This window comes from Apodemus sylvaticus, chromosome 4 (assembly GCF_947179515.1).
Source record: "Apodemus sylvaticus chromosome 4, mApoSyl1.1, whole genome shotgun sequence".
Taxonomy (NCBI): domain Eukaryota; kingdom Metazoa; phylum Chordata; class Mammalia; order Rodentia; family Muridae; genus Apodemus; species Apodemus sylvaticus.
Window position 1 is genome coordinate 80,846,234 of NC_067475.1, and position 21,146 is coordinate 80,867,379.

The following is a 21,146-nucleotide window of genomic DNA, read 5'->3' on the forward strand; positions in this document are numbered from 1 at the left end:
AATCCCCTCCCTAGTCTAATAAGAGAAGGATTATTTTGGCTTGTGTGCTAAAATATAATTGAATTCAACACTTGGGATGGCTTTGCTATTATATATTAACCAATTATAAAATTTTTCCTTGCTTGTCTACTAAACTTAAGGAAAAATTGTTGATATTATCTTTTGTCATAATAACACAAATTCCTATTTTCCTCACTGAAATTACTTTTAAATAAAACTAGTAGCTGAGTTATGTATATAAGAAAGTACAAGGAATATCACTTGAGATTTCTTTTTTCTATACTTTTATAGAAAATATAAATTTTTACTTTATAAGTCAGTCCTATTGATATGAAGTTTAAAATACTGTTATTTCTTATGAAATATTTTACATATACAAAGACATGTATTTTCAACAGGGTATTGCAAGGTTTCTGTTGGAAGGGAGTAGGGTGGTATTAACTTTGTTAAGTGTAATGGGACACAGCAGTTCCACAAAGAACGTAGGGCTACAGATTATAGTGGTTTTCAAAATGACCAAGGATGGTGATGCCTGCACGAGCCAATGTGGGAAAAAAGAGAATGCTACATGTAAGGTCATAAGGGCGGAGTCCACCCCCAGTCCTGGCACCATTAGCTACTTAAGTTTCAATATGTCATTTACCTCTCTAGATCTTAGTTCTGTTATCCACAATATGTGACAAGGACCCCTGTCCACCTCACAATCTAACATACTAAAGAACTTTTTAACACATCTAAAGAACTTTGTAAGTTCTAAAAACAGAGTGGACCCAACAATTATGTGAGTTATTGGTACTGCATGGAAATCCAGCTTGATTGACCTTACACAGGCATGTAATGCATTCATAATGAAACAACAAGGAATGTCAGTGAATCCAAATGCTTCTAAATGCCAAAATGGAAGACTGATATATTTTATGACTCCGTGTATATGCCACCAAGGGCCAACCCTGCAGATGTGAAGTATTCACTGGTGGGCAAGACTTGAGGGTGTGGGAAGGTGACATACAGCTGGTGATGTGACATGACCAGGGGATTGGGGGCCATGGAGCTGTTCTGCAACAAGATAGTCTGTGAGGTGGTAACTAATTCCATGTATGGTTGAACATAAAAAAAAAATACAAGCCAAAAAAAATAAATGAACTTAGTGTGCAAAGGTTAACTTTTAAAAGGAGAACAATAAGCAGTCTAAAAGACTATTAAAGAAAACTTATGACAGGATGTATCAAGTTTAACCTGGGGAGTTAGTGAAGACAGAGAATGTATCAAATAATGCTAAGGCTCCTTTTTTCATAATGAAAAAGATAAATATGAATTAGATTATCAAAATAGAAGATCCAGTATAATAAAGAAGTACAAGTTTAGAAAACACTAATTTACTCAGCAATTTACATCACGCTGGTGGAATTTTAATTTAGAATAATCCGAGTCATAGCCGGAGAAAGCTAGAAAGCTCAAGTTACTCAGAAAGGCTCGGTGTTCATGTCTATGTTCATGTCTACGTTCATGAACATAGGGAAATCAACTATTTCTTAAAAAAGAAAGAACAATTTCTACAAATAATTTTTAGGGCTTATTTCCGCCAAAGAGCGTACTCTCCCCGATCTCAGCCATTCCGACAGTGTCAGGCACACACTGGACTCCACGAGGCGCACCCCTGTGCAGTCAGTGCACCTACTGAGTGAGAGGAGAGCAAGGACGCGCGTTTCATAAGCATTGTTAGCAAGCCTGAAAGAGGGCTTACTGTAAAGCACTTAATTAGAAATTTCAATTTAATAGAATTTCCCATTCCCATAGCATTTAATCAAGATACGTGCATTTTCTTCTTCCATTTGAAGTATATTCTTCCAGGGACTGGGTGTCTAACAGTGGAATAGAGTGTGCTCGGCAGCACCAAAAAGTCAAAAAAACCTAAACAACAATCCATGGCACGATCCTATTGATTAATTATAATGTAATATATATTCAACTATATATTATCTTTAAATTTATCTTTTCTTTTGACAATTTCTAAAATGCCTTAAAGATATGATATTAAATTTACGAGTAGTTTGAATTTCTGACACGCAAAAATTCCTTGGACTATATGTGCTGTAATAATACTGAATTGACTTGTTTGTCCTTCTGGGCCAAACAAGTGCATATGCAGATGCAAGCTTTCAATTCTAAGAAGCATACCTGCGGTATACTAAATCAGCAGTCAGCTACTCTGCAGAGTGGTGCAGTTTTCAGCAAGATTCTGTGCAGAACAGGGAAAGACAAGGTGTCTATTCTGAAAAGACAGACTTCACATGTCTTTCAAATATGGAAAAGAAAACCTTTTAAATAATTAAAAATAATTGAAAATTATTTAAAAGTATACTTCTGTGTTTGTACACTGGCCTTAAAATCTGTGTGCACACATGGTGGTATTTATATCCGTGGCTTTTCCTGCAGAAAATAATTATTTATTCTGTAAGCATGTGCTTGGGAGAGAAAACTACTGAAAAACTGCCTCTTGAAAACACACTGAAGCTAAGTTGGTAATAGATGATCTAGCCCACTATTTCCTGAAAAGAATAGCCTGCTATTTCCTCTATTTTTAGGAATAAGATGAGAAAGCATTCTTGATGCTAAGTCAAGAAATGAAAGTTACCTGTATCTGTGGAGTAGACCCGGAAACTCTTATCCCAGAAGCCACAGACGAGAATGTAGCGGTTGTCAGAAGTGATGACGAAGCACTGGGAATGCACTTGGATGCTCTGGTCCAGGAGGTCCGTTACCTGCCTCCTGTGCGTCCCTGTGCCGCAGGCTGTGAGAACATAGGGAGAAAAAGGGAAATAGAAAACTACTAAATACACATAGGCAAAGAAATCCTACGGTGTTGTCACTGTGGGTTGCAGGGGTGGAAGGAGGAGACAGGATCCTGAAGAATACTTGACCTTTACATATAGTATTTGAAAAGACAAATGGGAAAATATATGTAATGCTGGAAGAATGTAAGCTGTTATATTTAACATCTCAGCAACAATGTTTTACTGAGAGAAAAAATAGGATACTACCATTTTAAAGGCTGTATACAACCCACACAACATGCTTTCTAGCTCTTGGGCAGGACAAGCAGATTACAGCCTCTAGATCCCATCACAGTTGGGGTTGTTTCTGACAATCTCATTATGTCTATTGTCACGAGGATGGATTCATGTTGTGACAATCTATTACCTTTAACATTTTGTCACAGGAAGAGATATTAGGATTTAAATGTCATATATTTGAAATACTGTAGCATCTTGTATTACTTTGGCTTTTACGGGTCTTTAATTTGACTGGAAGGGAACTCCTATCTCCCCTGTTTACAGTTGCACTCTCGTGTAAGCAAAGGCAAGAATGAGAATTTATTCAATATCCTTGTAAGCTAAGAAGTCAAAACACAGTACCCTGCCACGGTCCTAGGCTTGACTTAGGCGGCAGGCTGAGACAGCCTGGCAGCATGCTCCAAATGCAGGGTTCCTGAGATGGGACTGTCTCAGAGCTCAGCTCAGGCATGCAGTCACACCACAGACAGGGAGAGCATGGACCTGCCACTGTCAGGACAGTTCCTGAGCTTCCCCCTCCCCTCCTTCCCCTGCCCTTTCCTCCCATCCCCTCCCCTCTTCCCCCCTCCCCCCTTCCCTTCCCTTTCTTCCCCTCCCCTCCTCCTCCCCCCCCCTTCCCTTCTCTTTCCTTCCCTCCCCTCCTCTTCCTTCCCCTCCCTTCCCTCCCCTCTCCCTCCCTTCCATCCTTCCTTTCTTTTTCAAAAATATTATGAGGCCAACCAACAGAACCTTTGTTCTTCAGTGACTTTCCATTACAAGTAAGAGTTTTCACACCATGAAAGCAGCTTGATGGTTCCAGAAAATGAATGGAATTGTCAAAGCAAATTCTTGTGGCTAGTTACTAAGTTCTTCATGCCAATTTTTAGTTTTTTAAGGGAAGAAACTATACTGAGAAAAATGCAGAGATACCTATTTTTTAGTTATTATATATGATATCTAAATAATGTGGGAGTTTAATATAAGGCCTCCCAATATAAATAAAGAAACAAGAAGCCAAAGCATTTAAAATACTCTCAGGGCTGTGCTGAGAACCACAGATGCCTGAACTATCCTGATCATAAAACGAGCACACCCCATGTGCGTGTTTACGGACAGAGTCCTGCTAATGTCTGTTAGTACAACTTAGCCATTTAAAATCAGCAGGTAACTGAACGCGCTTTAGGAGGCTAATGGGGTAGGGCGCAGCAGCAACAGTAAAATGGGAAGACTTCAGGTGGGAATCAGTTTCTTCTCATACAAAGGACGTCGCTGGCAGATGAGGGGCTGTGAATCACACCCTGAAAATGCCCTACTGAGACTGTGAGTCACAGACAGTCCAAGACACCTAGGAAAACAATGTGTGTACTTCCTACACAGTTACTGCCACAGTTCACATGTGCAGAACCTTTACAAATGTCTCTTCTTGCCAGCATTTGTATGACTTTGGCTCCTGGACTATCAGTTCTCACTAATTTGGAGAGATGCTGGACATGCACATAATTCCGAGTGGAGGGATCTCAGCACCCGTAAGTAAAGGCCAATGTCCTGTCAGCATCTGAATGAACTAGCTTTTACTTTTTGTTTGTCTTGGGTTTGGAGTTTTGAGAAAAGGTCTCACTCTGTTTAGGAGTGCCTTGATCTGGGGTCAGTCTGCCTCTATCTCCTGAGGGCTGAAACTACAACTCACTTAGCACACAAACTCCTTTCTAAGTGAATTGTTACCTGAAGTTTAACACTAAAAACTTCCTCATCCAGCCACCTGTCCATCCATCCATTTGTCAGTCCTTTTGTCCCTTTGTCTGTCTATGCTATCCACTTTATAAGAGTTTTTATATTATTCCACTGTTTTGTTAGTAAACTTTTTTTAATCATTCAACCCTACACTATTTTTATTCAATAAAAATTGGTATATTTGATTAGCTACGTAGCATATAAACTGGGGCACAACTACCTTTGGGAGTCTGAGACTCCCCATGGTATACAGGCACAGATGGTTTTATGGGAATCAATTTCTTGTTTCTCAACTTCCATATATTCTCTTGTCTAAAACCTGATTTGCCTGAGAATTCTCCTGTGAGTTTTCCTTTCTTATTCCTTCTTTTGCTTTACATGGAACCACATGATATACCCTTCCATGCATAATCTTACTATGGTTCTTTACCCCTGGGGATTGGGATCTCTTGGGAGCATCAGGACAATGAAAATATTGATGACACTAGAAAGTGAGTGACTAGGTGTCATCATTTTGTAGGTCAGATGGCCTTAAGAAACTGAGATGGGGATCCTATCACACTGCCAATTAACAAATCATTTAAACATAAGTTTCAACAGCATTGTTAAAATGAAAGGAAACCTAATTTTAGACCATAAGGTACTTCTTAATAGTTTACTACATGAATTTTGCTACATATCAGAAAGAGTTCAAAGACTTGTATGACATTATTAAAACAAAACATTTCCCTTTCCCATCTACTTTCTTACATAACATTTCTCAGCTATAAAACCAAAAGAACAGGAATGGATCTGCAGGACAAATCTTAGACCATCCATACATGAGCTAATAGAAGGAAAACACACATCTAGTTGACTCAAGAGTTATTTCCTGTAAGGGCTTCTTTTATATTTCCTATATTTCAGAAATATTGCTAAAGATTATTACAGGGCTGGGATGCACTTTGGTCAGAGGAGGAGCCTTGCTGGTTCTCAATGAGACACTAAAAGGTCAATATTATAATTAATTACAAGTATAAGTCTCCTGTAAGAGCATGGGGAGTGGCAGCACACACCTGGGATCCTGGCACTTAGGAGGCTGACACACGACAACCTTGAATTCAAGGCCAGTTTGGGCTATATAATGTATTCTAGGTTAATATGGTTTACAGAGTGAGACTTTAATATAAAAACCAAGATTAAGAAAAATTTAGTCAGTATAATTTAAGATTTTAATTTTAATTTTGGTATGTGATATTTTTATGTATTTCCAATTTTTTATGAAATAAAAAAATCTGAGCCTTGAGTACAGAGAAAAATTAACTTTAAAAACATTATGCTTAACTTTCCATACATGTTCATGGCTGAAACATGTAATAGAGTAATCAAGTTTTAAAAGTTAAGATGAAACTTATATAGAGAAAATAGGTTATAAATCCAAAGTAAAAAAAGAATTTGATGAAATTTCCAATTGTTGAGGGTTTTCATATGTATTTTTAAAAGTAAAAAATGTTGAATATCAGTTCATTTTTATATTGGATATATATTGAAATATATCCACTGGATATATTTCAAATGTTTTATACTATTACAAATGTTTTTTACATGTTAGAAATATTAAGTATCTAGACTTATGATAAAAACTTTTATGTATTAGTTTTATGATTAGTGGGCAGGAAACTGGGGTTGTGTTCAGTTGGTAGAGTCCTTGTCTAGTATGCAGGAAGCCCTGGGATTGATCTTGGCTGGTGGCACACAGCTAGGAAATCTTTCCATTTAGAAACTGGAAGCAAAAGGATCAGAAGTTCAGGGAAATCCTGGGTTATATACTGAACTTGAGGCCAGCCTGGACTACATAGGATAGTTACTTTAGTGGAGGAGGGGCTGTTGGTGGCCTGTGATCTGGAGGCTGCCATGGTAAACCATTTCCTACAGGCTGAATCTGACCTCTGACATCTTTAAATATGAAGCTTTACTGGAAAGCAGCCACACTCTTGTTTATACACTGTTCATGGTAGCTTTTGTACTATGAAGAAAGAGTTAAATAATTGTGTCTGAAACTTTAGGATGCACAAAGCTTGAAATATTTAGTATTTGGCCTTTTACCAAGAAACTTTGCCCACATTGGCTGAATTTGCTTAATTATATTACAGAATATTCATTGCCATGTTTTAAGGCAAACAGTGAACCTAAAATTCAGAGAGTGCTTTACATGTCTTAGCAAATGGGCTTTATTTTCCTGATTTTAAAACTATACAGTGAGCATTTAGCTTTGCTGCTTTTAACAAGTATCAAATCGTATCTTTTCAAAGCAAAATGGTATTAAGAGACCAAAATGAAATTCAGAATAGTATCTACTAGGGAAAAGATTAATGAATTGGGTTTGATTTTAAGGTTTTGTTCATGGATCCTACAGTAGAAAACCATTTAATGAATGATAACATTTAGTGTTCTACTGTGGCAAAGGCTGTAATGAAAAAGTGGGTAACATAAAATAGGCAACATTGTAGATTTTAAAATAATAAATCTGCTCTTTTATATGAAAAATTGATATGTAAAACAGTAACATTCTAATGAATTTATTTGTTCAGGATAACTTACAAAATTACAGGCCAGACATTCATGCCGGCTGCCTACTCCCATGGTGAGGCTATTACGTTTTTCTTTTTCCTTTCTTTTTAGTTTTAAAAGTTATCAAGGTGACACCACATTTGAAATCCCAATGTGTAAGAATGACAAATGCTAACTAGAGACTTCAGCTGACTCGAAACTGTAGCAGCAATTAAAATTTCCCAGTCCTCTGCTGCAGATGCTTTCCTCGTTTGCTCTTACTAGTCTCTTCCCTATTTTTTCTTCTCCCTCAACAAATTTAACCTCCAATGGCAATTTATTGGCTGCAGGACTCTAGGAAAATGAATACAAATATCTTAACACTACCATTGGCTAGGTACTATATTTCAACTTGGAAACTGCTCTGCGATTGCACATTAATCCCCTTCTGACTGAACAGCGCCCAGGAAGAAAGGATTGATCTCCTCTAACGATGAGACCCTGGCATTACAGTTTTATTTCTCACAACACAGTGCTGCTAAGAATCCCACTGTTATTATGAAAATTTCCCCAGCAAAGAAGCTCCATCACATTACATTTGCACCAATTCATCATAACGCACCTCGCTCCTGCTCATCAACAAGTCTGAGTGATGAAAAGATCCAATATTATCCTGACAGTACTTCATGCGCATTCTCAATCACACATTATTACAGCATCCATATTAATTTTCAGTGACACGCGTCCTAGGCCTGTTCAAATTAGGCAAACCAACGAGGGGGAGTTGATGAAATACCAGCATAGCCACAGCTCATTGCATTCCAATTTGCATGCAAATGGTTTATCAGGAAAATTCCATTCCCAGCAACCAGCAAGTGAAAAACAACTGTAATCTACACTTCAGGGCCACCATACAGAGCTTAATGAATCGCAAAGAGAGAAAGAAGTGACAGACCTATGAGAGGATCGATTTCCACTGGCAGCTGGTATGGCTGGTCTTGTACAGCACCTTGGTGAGCTGGAATTCACAAAAGAAAAAAAAGGCATTATTTTTCATATACTTAACTACAAAAATGCACAAGCCAACCTTATGTAGAATTGTTTCCAACCTCCAAATCTCTCATGCAATTTAGTGAAGTTTAAAGAATAAAATTCCAGGTGCTTTTATGGCTAGCTTATTAAACATTTATTTTAGATTAGTGCTATTCTGAACATGTGCCATTGCGGTGGCTCCAGTCCTAGGCCATAAGCTATAGCAGATGCTTGACTGGCAGCCTCTGATGCTGCAACAAAACAAAATTAAGTGGTAAAGCTTGCTGAAAACAAAATGTGACAACCATCTGCTGACTGTAGCAAATACTATTTTTTCGTTACTTCTTAAAAAGGCAGTTCTGAATGCTGCAGCACAGAGGATCCACAGCACTGTCAATTGATGATGGAGAAGGAGAAAACTCTAAGTCAGAAGGCATTGAGGGTTTCATCCATCACTAAAAATCAGTCAACTGAAAGTTTGAATAAAAATAAAGAAAGGTATTTGCAGATAAATGTTTTAGTTAAATGCATTTGACTGAAATATTTCCTCAAAGACTGGAATGAGGGTTTTTACAAAGTTTTATTAATATTTAATATTTCCATGGTTTTGATTTAAAAATATCCTGAAAAGGGAATGACTTAGGAAAATCAATTCATACTAAGAATAGTTTGTTCCATTCTTAAAATGGTTCTATAGATGCAAGCATAGTTACATTGTAATTGAAAGAGGTTTTGTAAGCTATTTCTCTGCAAGAGCTACAAAGATTTTAGGTAGAGGAAATGCCACTGGCTTGCTCTGCAACTGATGGCTTTGTACACCCTAAGATAGAGTGTCAGACAGGTGACCATTCCAGATTCATAGGTCTGATCACTAAATTTTAGGTCCTCTTCTGAATTCTTTTCTTCAAAGACTGCCCTACACTCTGGGTGCACACTATTGACAGCATGGCTTGTATGGTTCCCCAGGCCCAGCTCAGTACTGTTAGATCTCAGGAAGTTTTCTGACTGTTGTTGATGGTTGAAAATAAAATACTGTGCATTTTATAAGTTCACTGGATTACTTTAAAACTTATTAGGACATATTTTCTCTAGTTATTAAATGTCAACTTTTCAAGGATGCTTGGCAAGCTTTAATATTAATAAAATTCTAGTGAGAACAATACTGGCAGTAAAAATTATAGGTGAGTGTATGAAACTAAAGAAGCTGAAACTCTGTGTCTTATCCTGCTGATTTACTATCTTTGCTGATAAAGAAATTAAGAGTCTCACAGAGAATGTTTGGGAAAACAGACCCAGGCTCTGGTCTACCCTGCAGAGCCAATGACTTCCCGTTATGCCAGTGTCCTTCAGAATGCTTCTCTGCTCTGAAGAGACCTGAGAGCAGAGAAATATTAAAGCCAGTTGTTGGAGAATAGAGCCTAAGGAGTTTAGCCAGCTTCCAGCCCTACTATCATGGGCAAGTCCTTTAGCTCCAGCTTCCAGCTCTATCCTATAGGCTAGATGGTAAACATTGGCCATATAAATGTGTCATTACCTGCCATTTGATCTACGAAAGGAACGACTGAATATGACTCAACCTATACACTTCAGTTGTTGAGGGACTGAGTCAGTATACCCCATAAGATGATCAAGAGGCTCTTCAACGACCATTTAATGAGAAGAGAGAATGAAATTTTTGTCTTGTTTTGTTTTGAGTGCTTGGAATTGAATCCAAGACTTTGATTATGTTATACTAGTTAGCAAATCCATGACAGAAAGTATTTATTTTGTAAGTCAGGACACAAATATTACTTGAACTAAAAACAATGGCAACCTAATGAACAGGTTATGGAAACCCTAGGTCCTCAGAAGAAAACAGAATCTGAAATTCAAGAAAAACTGGTGGAATCTGAATTTGACATTCCCCAAGAAGAACTGCTGTAGATATCTTTTTTAAATCAAGACAGGTAAAAGGATTATGTGATAGCATGAAAAATCAGGGCCCCACAAACATAGCTGACAGGAGGCACAGGCATGATGGAATTATGCTTAGAATGTTTAGATGGAAGCGTAGCTTAGATCTGGATATCACATTCTAGAAGGACAGCTTCGTATGGTGAATGCTCATGGTATCAGTCTCTTTATTTGTCTGTGGTGAGTTGTGCCCCACTGTGAAGGTAGTGCATATGTGAAGGATGGGGACAAATACTGCTAATGAAATAGACATGGGAGCCGGGGCACACCTTTAATCTCAGCACTTGGAAGGCAGGCAGATTTCTGAGTTCAAGGCCAGCCTGGTCTACAGAGTGAGTTCCAGGACAGCCAGGGCTGCACAGAAAAACCCTGTCTCGAAAAACCAAAAAAAATAAAAAAAATAAAAAAAAGAAAAGGAAAAAAAAAGGAAGAAAGAAAGAAAAGAACAGAAAAAGATAAAGGAAAGAAAAGAAAAGAAAAAGAAATAGACATGGGGCAATGCGAGCTCCCTCAAGATGGTACAGAACCGTGCTGGCCCTACTTCCAAATTTACAATGCTGTGCTTTTGCTGGGAACAGAAGGATACACATGAATGGGACTTAGTGGTACAGCCAGGCATTAGATTAATTATTAGATTAAATTCTTTGTATATTTAGAGAAAAAGTGGACCAGGGAAAGAAAGCTTTTGCCTACCAAGTATTAAGGGAAGTACGTCAGTTAGAAGTATGGCTGGTTCAAAGGGGAAATGTTAAGAGCTTAGTCCCCAAGCTTAAGGTATAGTCTTGGAACTGGGTGTTCTCACTTCCTTTTGTATGTAGGTTTTCCAAGAGTTGAAGGGCCTGTCTCTCCACTAGGCTCCTATCACTCAGTTGAGACTGAGTTCTCAGAGCTGTTTCATATAGTCACCTAGTAGAAGCATCATTTGGGGCTGTCTTGGTGTCAGGCACATTGGGACATTTTTAAAGCTCCTGGGCAGCCTCATACAGAGTAGGAAAATCCTCTAGCATGTCCACAGCAGCTCTTCTCATGAGTAGAACTGGAGAAACGAACAATTACATTTCTTAAAATGTTCACTCCCAAATATAAGCTTATCTCTTGAAGAAACAGGGACAAAGATCTAATAATAGACACATTAAGGAACTGTTTCAATCTTCCTGTTTTCACTTTTTAGAAATCTGTTCTCTAATCAAATACTGGCATTTCTATACACAGTGTATCATTTCCATTGGCCATGAAAATGGCTATGTTTAATCAATTTTGATGCCAATTACAGGTTCTTTTTGAAAGATTTCTTATTGAGTTTAGTCAATATACCAGGTTTTCGTTTAAATTTCTTTTGCTTCACTTTGAAAATCTCTTACATTTGATTTGGTGAGGCTCTTATTTAATAATGTGCCTTGCAACTACTTCAGGTTCAGGTGCTTGATATAAGCTTTATAGATTTAATGATGTGCAGAACTCCAAACCATTTCTACCTATATCATTAGCTTTTTTTGGGAAAAGGAAATTATCTTTAGGACTTAAATTTTCCCAACTTCTTAACACCATTTAAAAAATTATGGTGGGCTGGAGAGATAGCTCAGTAGTTAAGGGCACTTGACTGCTCTTACAGAACAAACTCAGGTTCTGTTACTAATACAACACAGCAGCTCACAATCATCTGTAATTTCCAGTCCTAGGGGATCTGTCACCATTTTGGTCTCCACAGACACTGCATACATATAGTGCATAGACATTCATGCAGGTAAAACACGTACCATACACACAAAAGTATATCTTAAAGGTGTTTTATAAAATTATTGTAGAAAAACAATTCAGATCCTAATATTCCTGCTCCAGAAGAAGCAATAATGAATTCACTGAGGTGTAGTCAGAACACTTGAATTACAACTATTACTGACCAGCCACAGTGATGGGGAACAAAGAAACTCCCTAGGCTCAGTGTCTTCTGGTAAATTCATGAGAGGGATACTGCAGATGAATGCTGATACCTCTTCCAGCTTGGATGGAGATTCTAGTGGTTATTTGATTCATGAACTCTAAAGCCACCTTGGATGGTTTTAGATTCTAATGGTTATCTCAATTAAATATGACTATTTAGTACTTAGTGGCAGAAGACAGTATAGGTGTGCAGTATTTGTACTGTATCCTATATATGCTTCACAATAAACCATGCCATTCATAAAAGGGTAAGGTTGGGGGTAGAGATTAATAGAACAGCATTCACTATATGAGAGAACTTAAGTTCAATCATTAGAACTTCAAAAGAACAAGAAAAAAGTAGAGTTTCTGGTAGATACTAGATGAAACAAAGTTTTTCTGCAGATGTAATAGAAATGAATGATTTTAGAAGGAGGGGTACCTGATAATTATATGCCATTTACAGACATAACACACAGTACCATTATACTAAAACATTATGTTAAAAACTGTTGCCAAGGACTAAACATAAGCCGTCAGATGCTAAAAGTGGCTTATGTGTTAACATTTACACTGTATGCCTCAGGTAGGATGTCTTTAAGCATTTAAACTATTCACCATTACAAGTCCAGGTGCTTCTTACTCACCAGGAAGGCTGTGCCACTTGTTCACGGCAAAGAGCCTGTTAGCAGTGACAGTGATGACAGCAGGCATGGCCAGGCCTGGCTGGGTGTTGGCTGCAACGTGGGTGACTGGAGAGTTCGAAGGGAACTTTAGGACCATGATGACGTCTTGCTGGGCCTGGTCTGTGAACATCAATGGACTCTGCAGGAGGAGATACTGTTGAGTGGACAGACAAGACCCAAGCAAACAAGAAGACACAGGAAGACAGAAAGGATACGGGAGAAGAAGAGGAAGATCATGTTAAAATAGGCTGTAAGTCAACATGTGCTGCTCAGTTTTGCACAGCTGTGCTCACCATTGGCTGGCTTAGCCCATGGCACACGACATTAGCGGCAGCCTCCCCCCCTCCCCCACAGCACTTGGAATGAACCTTGAGTCTCTGACATCTTAAGCAAGTGCTCTGCCACTGACCTACATTCCCTGCTCCCATGGGAGTTTTGGTGACTGAAGTAGAATGCAATAACCAAAAGCCTACAAGCTTCATTGGCTCCTTCCCTTGCCTACTGTCCTCCAACTCTGCAAGAGGGTGTGACTTAGAGTTAAAGTATTGGGGGGGATGCATTAATCCATTCCAGTTGTGTCCCCCAGCAATCTTGTCATTGTACCACAAAAATAAAAATAGAAAGAATGAGGGTAGGCAAAAGGCATAAGGCAAGCTTAAGGTAATTTCCAAACATAATCAAAAGTAAGTCTTGAGTAGCATGTAGATTTTGACTACTAAGATATGATTAAAACAAATATATTTTGAAAAATAAGGAAGCATGCATTTATTATTATGGTGGAGAATTTATGCATGTAATACATAAACTTAATTATAAAGTTATTTCAAAGCAATGAAAATGTTGCTTGTAAAAACAATATTATTTATATAGTCCATCAAGCCATAAACAGGAATAAAGAGAACTACCTCAATGTCCCTTTTCCCTTTTAGTTACAAACAACAAAATAGCCTTTAAAGCTCAAGACATTTTTGACCTGTACTTAGAAAGTCAGAAACTAAGAAAAATTATGCAAAATACTCTTCTAACAACCAGCAACAAAATAAATCTTGAAGATTACTAGGGATTTGGATCATTCCTACAACCCATATGTCATAACCTAAGACATATAAAACACTACTCTAATTTATTGGCTTTATTTGTCCTTTGTGGTCCTCAGCTATCACACAGTAATTGCACTGTGCGTTCTCAGCAATTCTTTCCTACCATGTCTATTTTCTAATAGCTGATTAGTATCATTCAAAATTGAAACACTGATGAAATGCTGCTGGCTGCCTTCCTACCATCATATTTCAAAACACCAGGTATATGTAAATGTTGAGGCACATATATTTAACACATTTATTCAGAACTGCTAATAAAAAATTAAATACATTTGCATTTTTATTATCAGTCCTTTTAAAAAAGTTATTAAGAGTACTTAGAAAAACATATTGCACTAAGATTTCCTATTTGCACTCTTTGCATAAAGGTGTAAATAAAGGCAACTAATAAGCTACCCAGACACCCTTCTGAGCAAGTGGCTAAAAGCCAATCAATATTATGAGTTAATCCTCCCTGGATGCTCATTCAATTAAAGGTGTCAGTAATGCCTCATCTGATGTGGCCTCAATTAAATCCAACTATCTGATGGTGTGAAAACACAGGGGGATACAGCAACAGCAGCAACACCAGACAAATAGGCAGCCTTCGTGTGTCTGCTAATTACTACACCTGGTGTATATTATGGCTCCTGCACTTACCACAGCACAAGGCAGCTTTAATTTCTGCTATATTCATATATGTGTATGTTGGGGTACAGTTGGTTGGGAACTCCTGAATGTTAGTAAAAACGATCAATAAAAAGTGGGTTCTTAATTCTAAAAACTCCTGGTATCAGTAATTTTTCATACCCAGATCTTTCTGTGGCTTTTATGAAATTAGAATGAGAAGATGAGAAACAAAGAGCACTGACAATTCCTGTGAGCACGCTCTTTAAAACCCTAGGAAAGGAAAGGAACACCGTCTCAGCATGCCAAGCCTTATCTTCAACTATATAGTTTAAAAATAATATTAACTAAAGTCAATTTATAAACTCAGAAAATCAGAATATAACATAATCATTAAGTCTCCCTGAAAGGAAATTCCTACATTTTTCTGATATTAGCTGCCCATACTGTAAATGTTATTAGATTTAAATTGAGTAGCTTTAAAAAGCCTTAACAAGCATGAAAAGCAAACAAAAACAAAAAGAAAACAACCCACCACCAACACCAAAAAAGTCAAAAACCAAAAACCAACCCAATGTGTGGGAAGAACATTGTTTTTACATGGAGAAGCTTAGACCAACTCTTGGCCACATGGTAAGGACAAGTCACTTTCCACAGCAAGCAACAGACACAACTTCTGCAACTGACTACTGCTGCCTTAGAATCAAATGCCCCTGCACTCAGTTTCTCAGAAGGAACTCTGGGAGGGGAAACATGCTCTACCATGCTGGACTGGGCTGTGCCAATGGCAGCAGCTGCATAGAAGCTGAGAACTGGTAAAACTCGGATGAGAGAAACAAACTCTGATTAATCCTGGGAGCTTCTGCCAGCCAGTCTGAGAAAAACATAGGAAGCAGCTAGCCAAATCCCATTTAGCCTCCCCAGATTAATGGTATGCTTGCTGAAAACTGTGGTTTCTTTCTAATGTGCCTTTCTTTGCTACCCACTTGTGTATCAGATTAAAACAGGACTTGTACAGGTCTGAAAGGGAGTTCAGATAATCAATTTAGAGACTAAGGATAATAATGGCCTTCTACCCTGTGGTCTGCCTCTAGGAGCCAATAATCCTTTCCCAGGAGGAAGAAATGGTACATGGGCTCAGGAGCCATGGCCATGTGGTGACCCTGGATCGAGTCAGTGGAGCAGTGGAAGGGCTTCTATCAAGCATCTCCCAGCCTGAGTCCCATCCACACGGTATTGCCATGACTAACTTATATGTCCATATGTAACTCGTTCTCCTAAGCTTACAGTGTTATCTTTCATTGTTCACACTTCATGTTTCCTTTTGCCCACTGGTTACCCTTGATATTCATTTAAATCTGATCTCATTGGTTTAATAATACTACAGAAATGGTGATACAGCTTTTTTTTTTTAAAGGTTGTAGTTTATTATGGCTAATTCACATTACTATAGAATAAAAGGGGAAACCCTGGAGGAAAAAAAGGAGTGTTATCAGGAAAGAAAGAGACACAGAAAAAAGGGAGGAGAGAGAAAAGGATCAGAGGCCAAAGGGTGGGTACCATCCCTGTCCCTGGCCCTCTTGGCTGCTTGACTTTTCTTCCTACCATCTGTCACAATGCTGTCCATGTTACAGCATGGAATTTGGATTTATCATAATTTGTACATAAGAGTAATATGTATAGATGTTATAGTCTCTATTATAAATCTAGAACAGCAATGAGCACGCTGTTTTATGAGAGGCAATGTAAGAAAAAATACTATCAGGTTTTAAAATTATATCATCATATGAATCAGTCTGTTGTTTTGCCAAAAATCCCTGCTCCCCACCCCGCCAAAGAAGACTACTCAGAAACTAAAGGCAGACTAGTCCTGACCATAGGCTGGCCTTGACTTGTGTTGACCAGTGCAGTTTGTCATAGATGATGTATGAGTTGAAAGTAGGGGTCAAGAAGCCTCACAAGCTCTGTCTTTGGACACTGATCACCCATGGGGTAGCCTGCTGAATCTTAGGGGTGAAAGTCCACACAGACGGAAGAGCCTCTCCACTTCACGCCCTCCCACTGCTAACCTGGTGAACCCATATGGAAAGAGTGCAAGAGTGCTGGTCAACCCCCAAAATCCTAAGAACCCAGGCTTGTGTATGCCAAATGACCATTCATTCCTTTTCCTCCAGGTCTGACCCTTAGTGAACCTATGTATCAGAATAATTCTACAATTCTGAAGCTAGACAGCACAGTGGGATATTAAGAATAAATACAATAAGCCGGGCAGTGGTGACACATGCCTGTAATCCCAGCACTTGGGAGGCAGAGGCAGGCGGATTTCTGAGTTCAAGGCCATCCTGGTCTACAGAGTGAGTTCCAGGACAGCCAGGGCTATACAGAGAAACCCTGTCTCGAAAAAAGCAAAAAACCAAAAAAAAAAAATAAATAAAAAAAATAATAATAAAATAAAAAAAAAGAATAAATCAACAGAAAAATAAACCAAGAAACTCACAGGATCAAATTAGAAAAAAAAAAAGAAAGAAAAAAACAAACAAACCTTTGGTTTTATGTGTGGAGTCCTTTACTCTACAGTGAAGAGACATGACAACCGCAGTCCTTTGAACCTTGCAACAGAAACCACGAGCTGATGAAATGTGAGCCCTGGAGCTCAGTTTACTTTCTCAGTATTTGCTGGCTGTAAGCAGGCTGACACTGTCTAAGGAGAGTGGGCCCAGGCATGGTGGAGAGCTTCATGCATGGTGAGAGACTGGTACGGACAGTGAGAGTGAGCAGAAGAAGAGGAAGGCACTCACCGCTTGCATGGCCGAGCCTCGGGGAGGGTGGGGCTCTATCAGGAGTTGCGAAGGTGTCTGTCCAAAACTTCGGATCTGAGCTTCCACAGCCTGCAAGGAGCACAGACAAGTCTAAGGGTTAAGACTAATTACAGGCTAATTACAGTGACTGTTATCAAAAATATCACTTCATACTTATAGCTAGTTTCAAGTTGAAAGTCAACCCATGTTTTTACAGGGTTCCTAGGCACCTGACCAGTGCACCCTGGGTGAGGTCATCCTACAGCACTGGGGAAGTTTCTACAAAACTAATATCTTTATTATCTTGCTCAGTGATATGAAGCAGAAAGAAGTCATTACAATAAGAAGGCATCCTTTTTGCTTCATTATTGTCTTCTTGCTTTTCATTTTTTGCTTGTATCATCTGGATGGAAGAGTAGCTGCTCTTTTAGAGGTAGCTAGAAAACTGTGGCTGCTTTGATTCTAGTCTCCATTTTCATCCTAAGAAGTAGAAAGGAGGGTAAAAACAACAACACCACGGTACAGCACCTATGAAAATGGCCTGACACTGTATTACGTTGTTTGACAGTCTCTTTGAACCTCAGGAGTTAAATACCAAAGCCAAAGCCATATGCTGGGTCCCAGCCTGAGACAGTGCAGCCAGAACAACTAAGCAGAACAGCATGTGTGTATGCCCTTTGGGGAAGGTGTGTGTGTGTGTGTGTGTATGTATGTTTTGCAGTTATTTGTTGATGTACTCAGTGATCAGGAAGTGTACTATCTCTCTATATCTATCTCTGTCTATTTATCTATCTCTGTCTATCTATCTATCTATCTATCTATCTATCTATCTATCTATCTATCTATAATTTCATTAGGTTCATTTCTCTCTTCCTCCCATTCTGCTTTCCTTCCAACAGACTCTCACTAAGCAGTGTAGGTTGGCCTTGAACTCAGGATCCTTCTGCTTTAATCTCCAGGTGCTGGAATCATGGGATGCACTACACACAGCTGATCTTCTGCTTAGGCATTACTGTTTCTGTCCTATAAGAGTATATTCCTGGCATAGGAAGAAGAGTGAATGTATTTGAAAGTTGAATAATACTTTGAACCTGCAGAGGATGGAAATACTTGATAGCATCTCTATGAAAATAAGTGAGAAGGCAGAGCCAACACAGACAATGTTCAAATTCTGTACTCATAACATCCACAAACTATGTGATCCAACCTTAAGTTTCCTAACATAAGTTTAAATATTCTCACCTATAAACTAACAATAATAGGTTAAGTGATATATGTATAAAAACCATGGCAAAGTGCTTTGTATAAATGAGAGAGAGAGAGAGAGAGAGAGAGAGAGAGAGAGAAAACATTGTTTCAGCTCTCTGAACTTACCACCTTTATCTGCCTTTGAGTAAATAGATTAATCTGTTCCCCTTCTGGAAAACAGACACAACACCTTGTTCACAGAACTGTTTGGAAAATGAAGAGATGATCTGTATAGAGATCAGCATCGTACTTAGCACATCTGTACTACAAAGCACTGAATATATAAATGTTGTTACTAAGTTCAGCACAGGCCCTCAATACAGCTGAAACAGGGATGGGAGAAACTTTGGTCTTTGTGAAGGCCCCCATAATGGTGGCTGGAATTCTAGAAAACTTAAATATGGCTTGAATTTTGAAGTGAATTTTTTGGCTAAGAGTCCACAGACAGGGTGATCTTTTCAGAGATTTAGAGAACAGTCAGAAAGTTGAGCTGAGCACCTTAATCCTGTAAAAGCTATGTGACAGAAACAAAGGGATGAGTGGGATAATTACCTCCTAAAAATCAGTAAGTTACAGAGACTGATGACTTGAGCAATGAAGTAAGAGACAACTATATCACTCTCTTTGTTATAGCTTACAGTTTCAGATAATAGCAAAGCAATAAACAGAAGTAGGGGTTTCTGTTACAAAGAACCAGTCTGACAGGAGAAAGGTAGGTAGTAATTTTTGTCAAACTCGTGGAATCTGTAGTTCAATATGCAAAAGAAAGCCCAAGCCTGGCTCTGAGAAGAGAGATAGGAGATACTGACTTGGGTGTCATTCATCCAAAAAGTTACCTGTCTTGGTTTTGTTGTTTTGTGTGTATGCTTTTCCTCTCACTCCCCCCCCCTCCCGCCCCAAATCTTATATGAAACTCAATGTACAGAAACCTGTATTGGGGTGTGTGTGAGGCTCAGGGCTCTGGGGCAGAGACTGAAACCACTTACTAGTTAGGCATCAAGAACACACAAGAAGACCTTAAGCTTATCCTTAAGCTCTTGGGAAACAAAAAAGTAGGAAGGGTCTTCTCAAATGCAACACTATCCAAGAAATGCTTTGCTATGACTGATCTTCAAGCTGTGTCAGCCAACAAGTCTAGACTCTGCTCATCATTTTAAAATTCACCTGACATTTTCATTCATCTCAACCCCCATAGTATTTATTTGTGTTGGACACAACTGTTTCTTTGTTCTCTTCTGCAGCTTCACTGGTTTTACATTAGATCTCCTCTCCCTTTTATTTTGGATCTTTTACTAGCTTCATTCCTATGTACAAATTAATGTATTACTTCACGTTTCTTTTTGTGCACTCCAGTGATCTCAACTGAGACCACCTGTCTTAGAAATGATTTCTACGCCAGGTGATGGTGGCGCACGCCTGTAATCTCAGCACTCTGGGAGGCAAAGGCAGGCGGATTTCTGAGTTCAAGGCCAGCCTGGTCTACAGAGTGAGTTCTAGGACAGCCAGGGCTATACAGAGAAACCCTGTCTCAAAAAAAACCAACTCCAAAAAACCAAAAAAAAAAAAAAAGATTTCTACTAGGTTTCAAATTTTACTGTTTGAAACATCCTCAAATCCAAACCCAGTGGGTTGTACATATGTAGAGAGCGTTCATCCATGCCTTTGTTTGATGTATGCTATGTACAAACTTCATACCTAAAACAAAAATGCTAAGATCTGGAAATTTTAATTTTATTTTATTCTAGAATTCCTCAGTCAGTGATTAGATGCCTCTGGTGATTGTTATGTTCAGAATCTCAGAAGATTTGACATATAATCAGCTGTAACATTCTCTCACCTTTCTGAATCCAAGTCCCTATCATCTGACTCACTGGGTGTGGTGAGGGTCTCTTTACTTTGTCCCTTCTATTCAGTTTCTTCCTTCCTTCAGTCTACTCTGCAGAACTGAGTCTTCCCAAACTCCTCTCTGTGTAATGTTTCTGTGACTAATGCCATCAGGGATCCCCAGTGCTTAACAAATAAAGGCCTAAAGGGAAGGCTTTCTTACTGCTTGCTCATAATGCTAACCACAGCATCTACCTAATCTGGCCTTCCCCAAAACATTAACACTTGGATCTTCTGCTTCTTCATACAATGGGCAGGCCAGAATATCATGAATTTCTGTGATACAAGGCAGAGAGAACACTGTCTCATGCACAGTACTCATGTAAAAAAGGATTTGTTGAGTACAATTACAGCAGACTAGCCCAGGGACTAGACTGACTTGTCTAGGATTCCATTTGACCAAAATGAGGCTTGAGAAATAATTTTTTAAAAAAATTTAAAGAAGATTTATTTATTGTTTATGTCTGTGTAAGTATATGCCATGGTGTGTGTGTGTGTGTGTGTGTGTGTGTGTACATTTTTTTCTCTCAGAGGTCAGATGGGGTTCTAGGCTGTTGTGAGAAATGAACTCTGGTCTTCCAGAAGACCAACAAGTGCTTTTAAACA

General features: G+C 38.7%; 1 protein-coding gene across 6 annotated transcripts in view; it reads right to left on the bottom strand.

Annotated features, from left to right (window-relative positions):
* The window catches only part of Lrba (LPS responsive beige-like anchor protein), a 583,194-nt gene that overhangs the window by 31,589 nt on the left and 530,459 nt on the right, over positions 1–21,146 (bottom strand). For 4 of the 6 annotated variants that reach the window (XM_052180236.1, XM_052180237.1, XM_052180235.1 and 1 more), the window contains 4 exons: positions 17,409–17,498; positions 12,866–13,058; positions 8,269–8,331; positions 2,636–2,791 (listed from right to left, as the gene is read on the bottom strand). In XM_052180236.1, the coding sequence (XP_052036196.1) occupies positions 2,636–2,791; positions 8,269–8,331; positions 12,866–13,058; positions 17,409–17,498 (502 nt within the window). The remainder of the gene's footprint in view (positions 1–2,635; positions 2,792–8,268; positions 8,332–12,865; positions 13,059–17,408; positions 17,499–21,146) is intronic. The other 2 variants (XM_052180238.1, XM_052180240.1) reach the window with 1 other exon arrangement.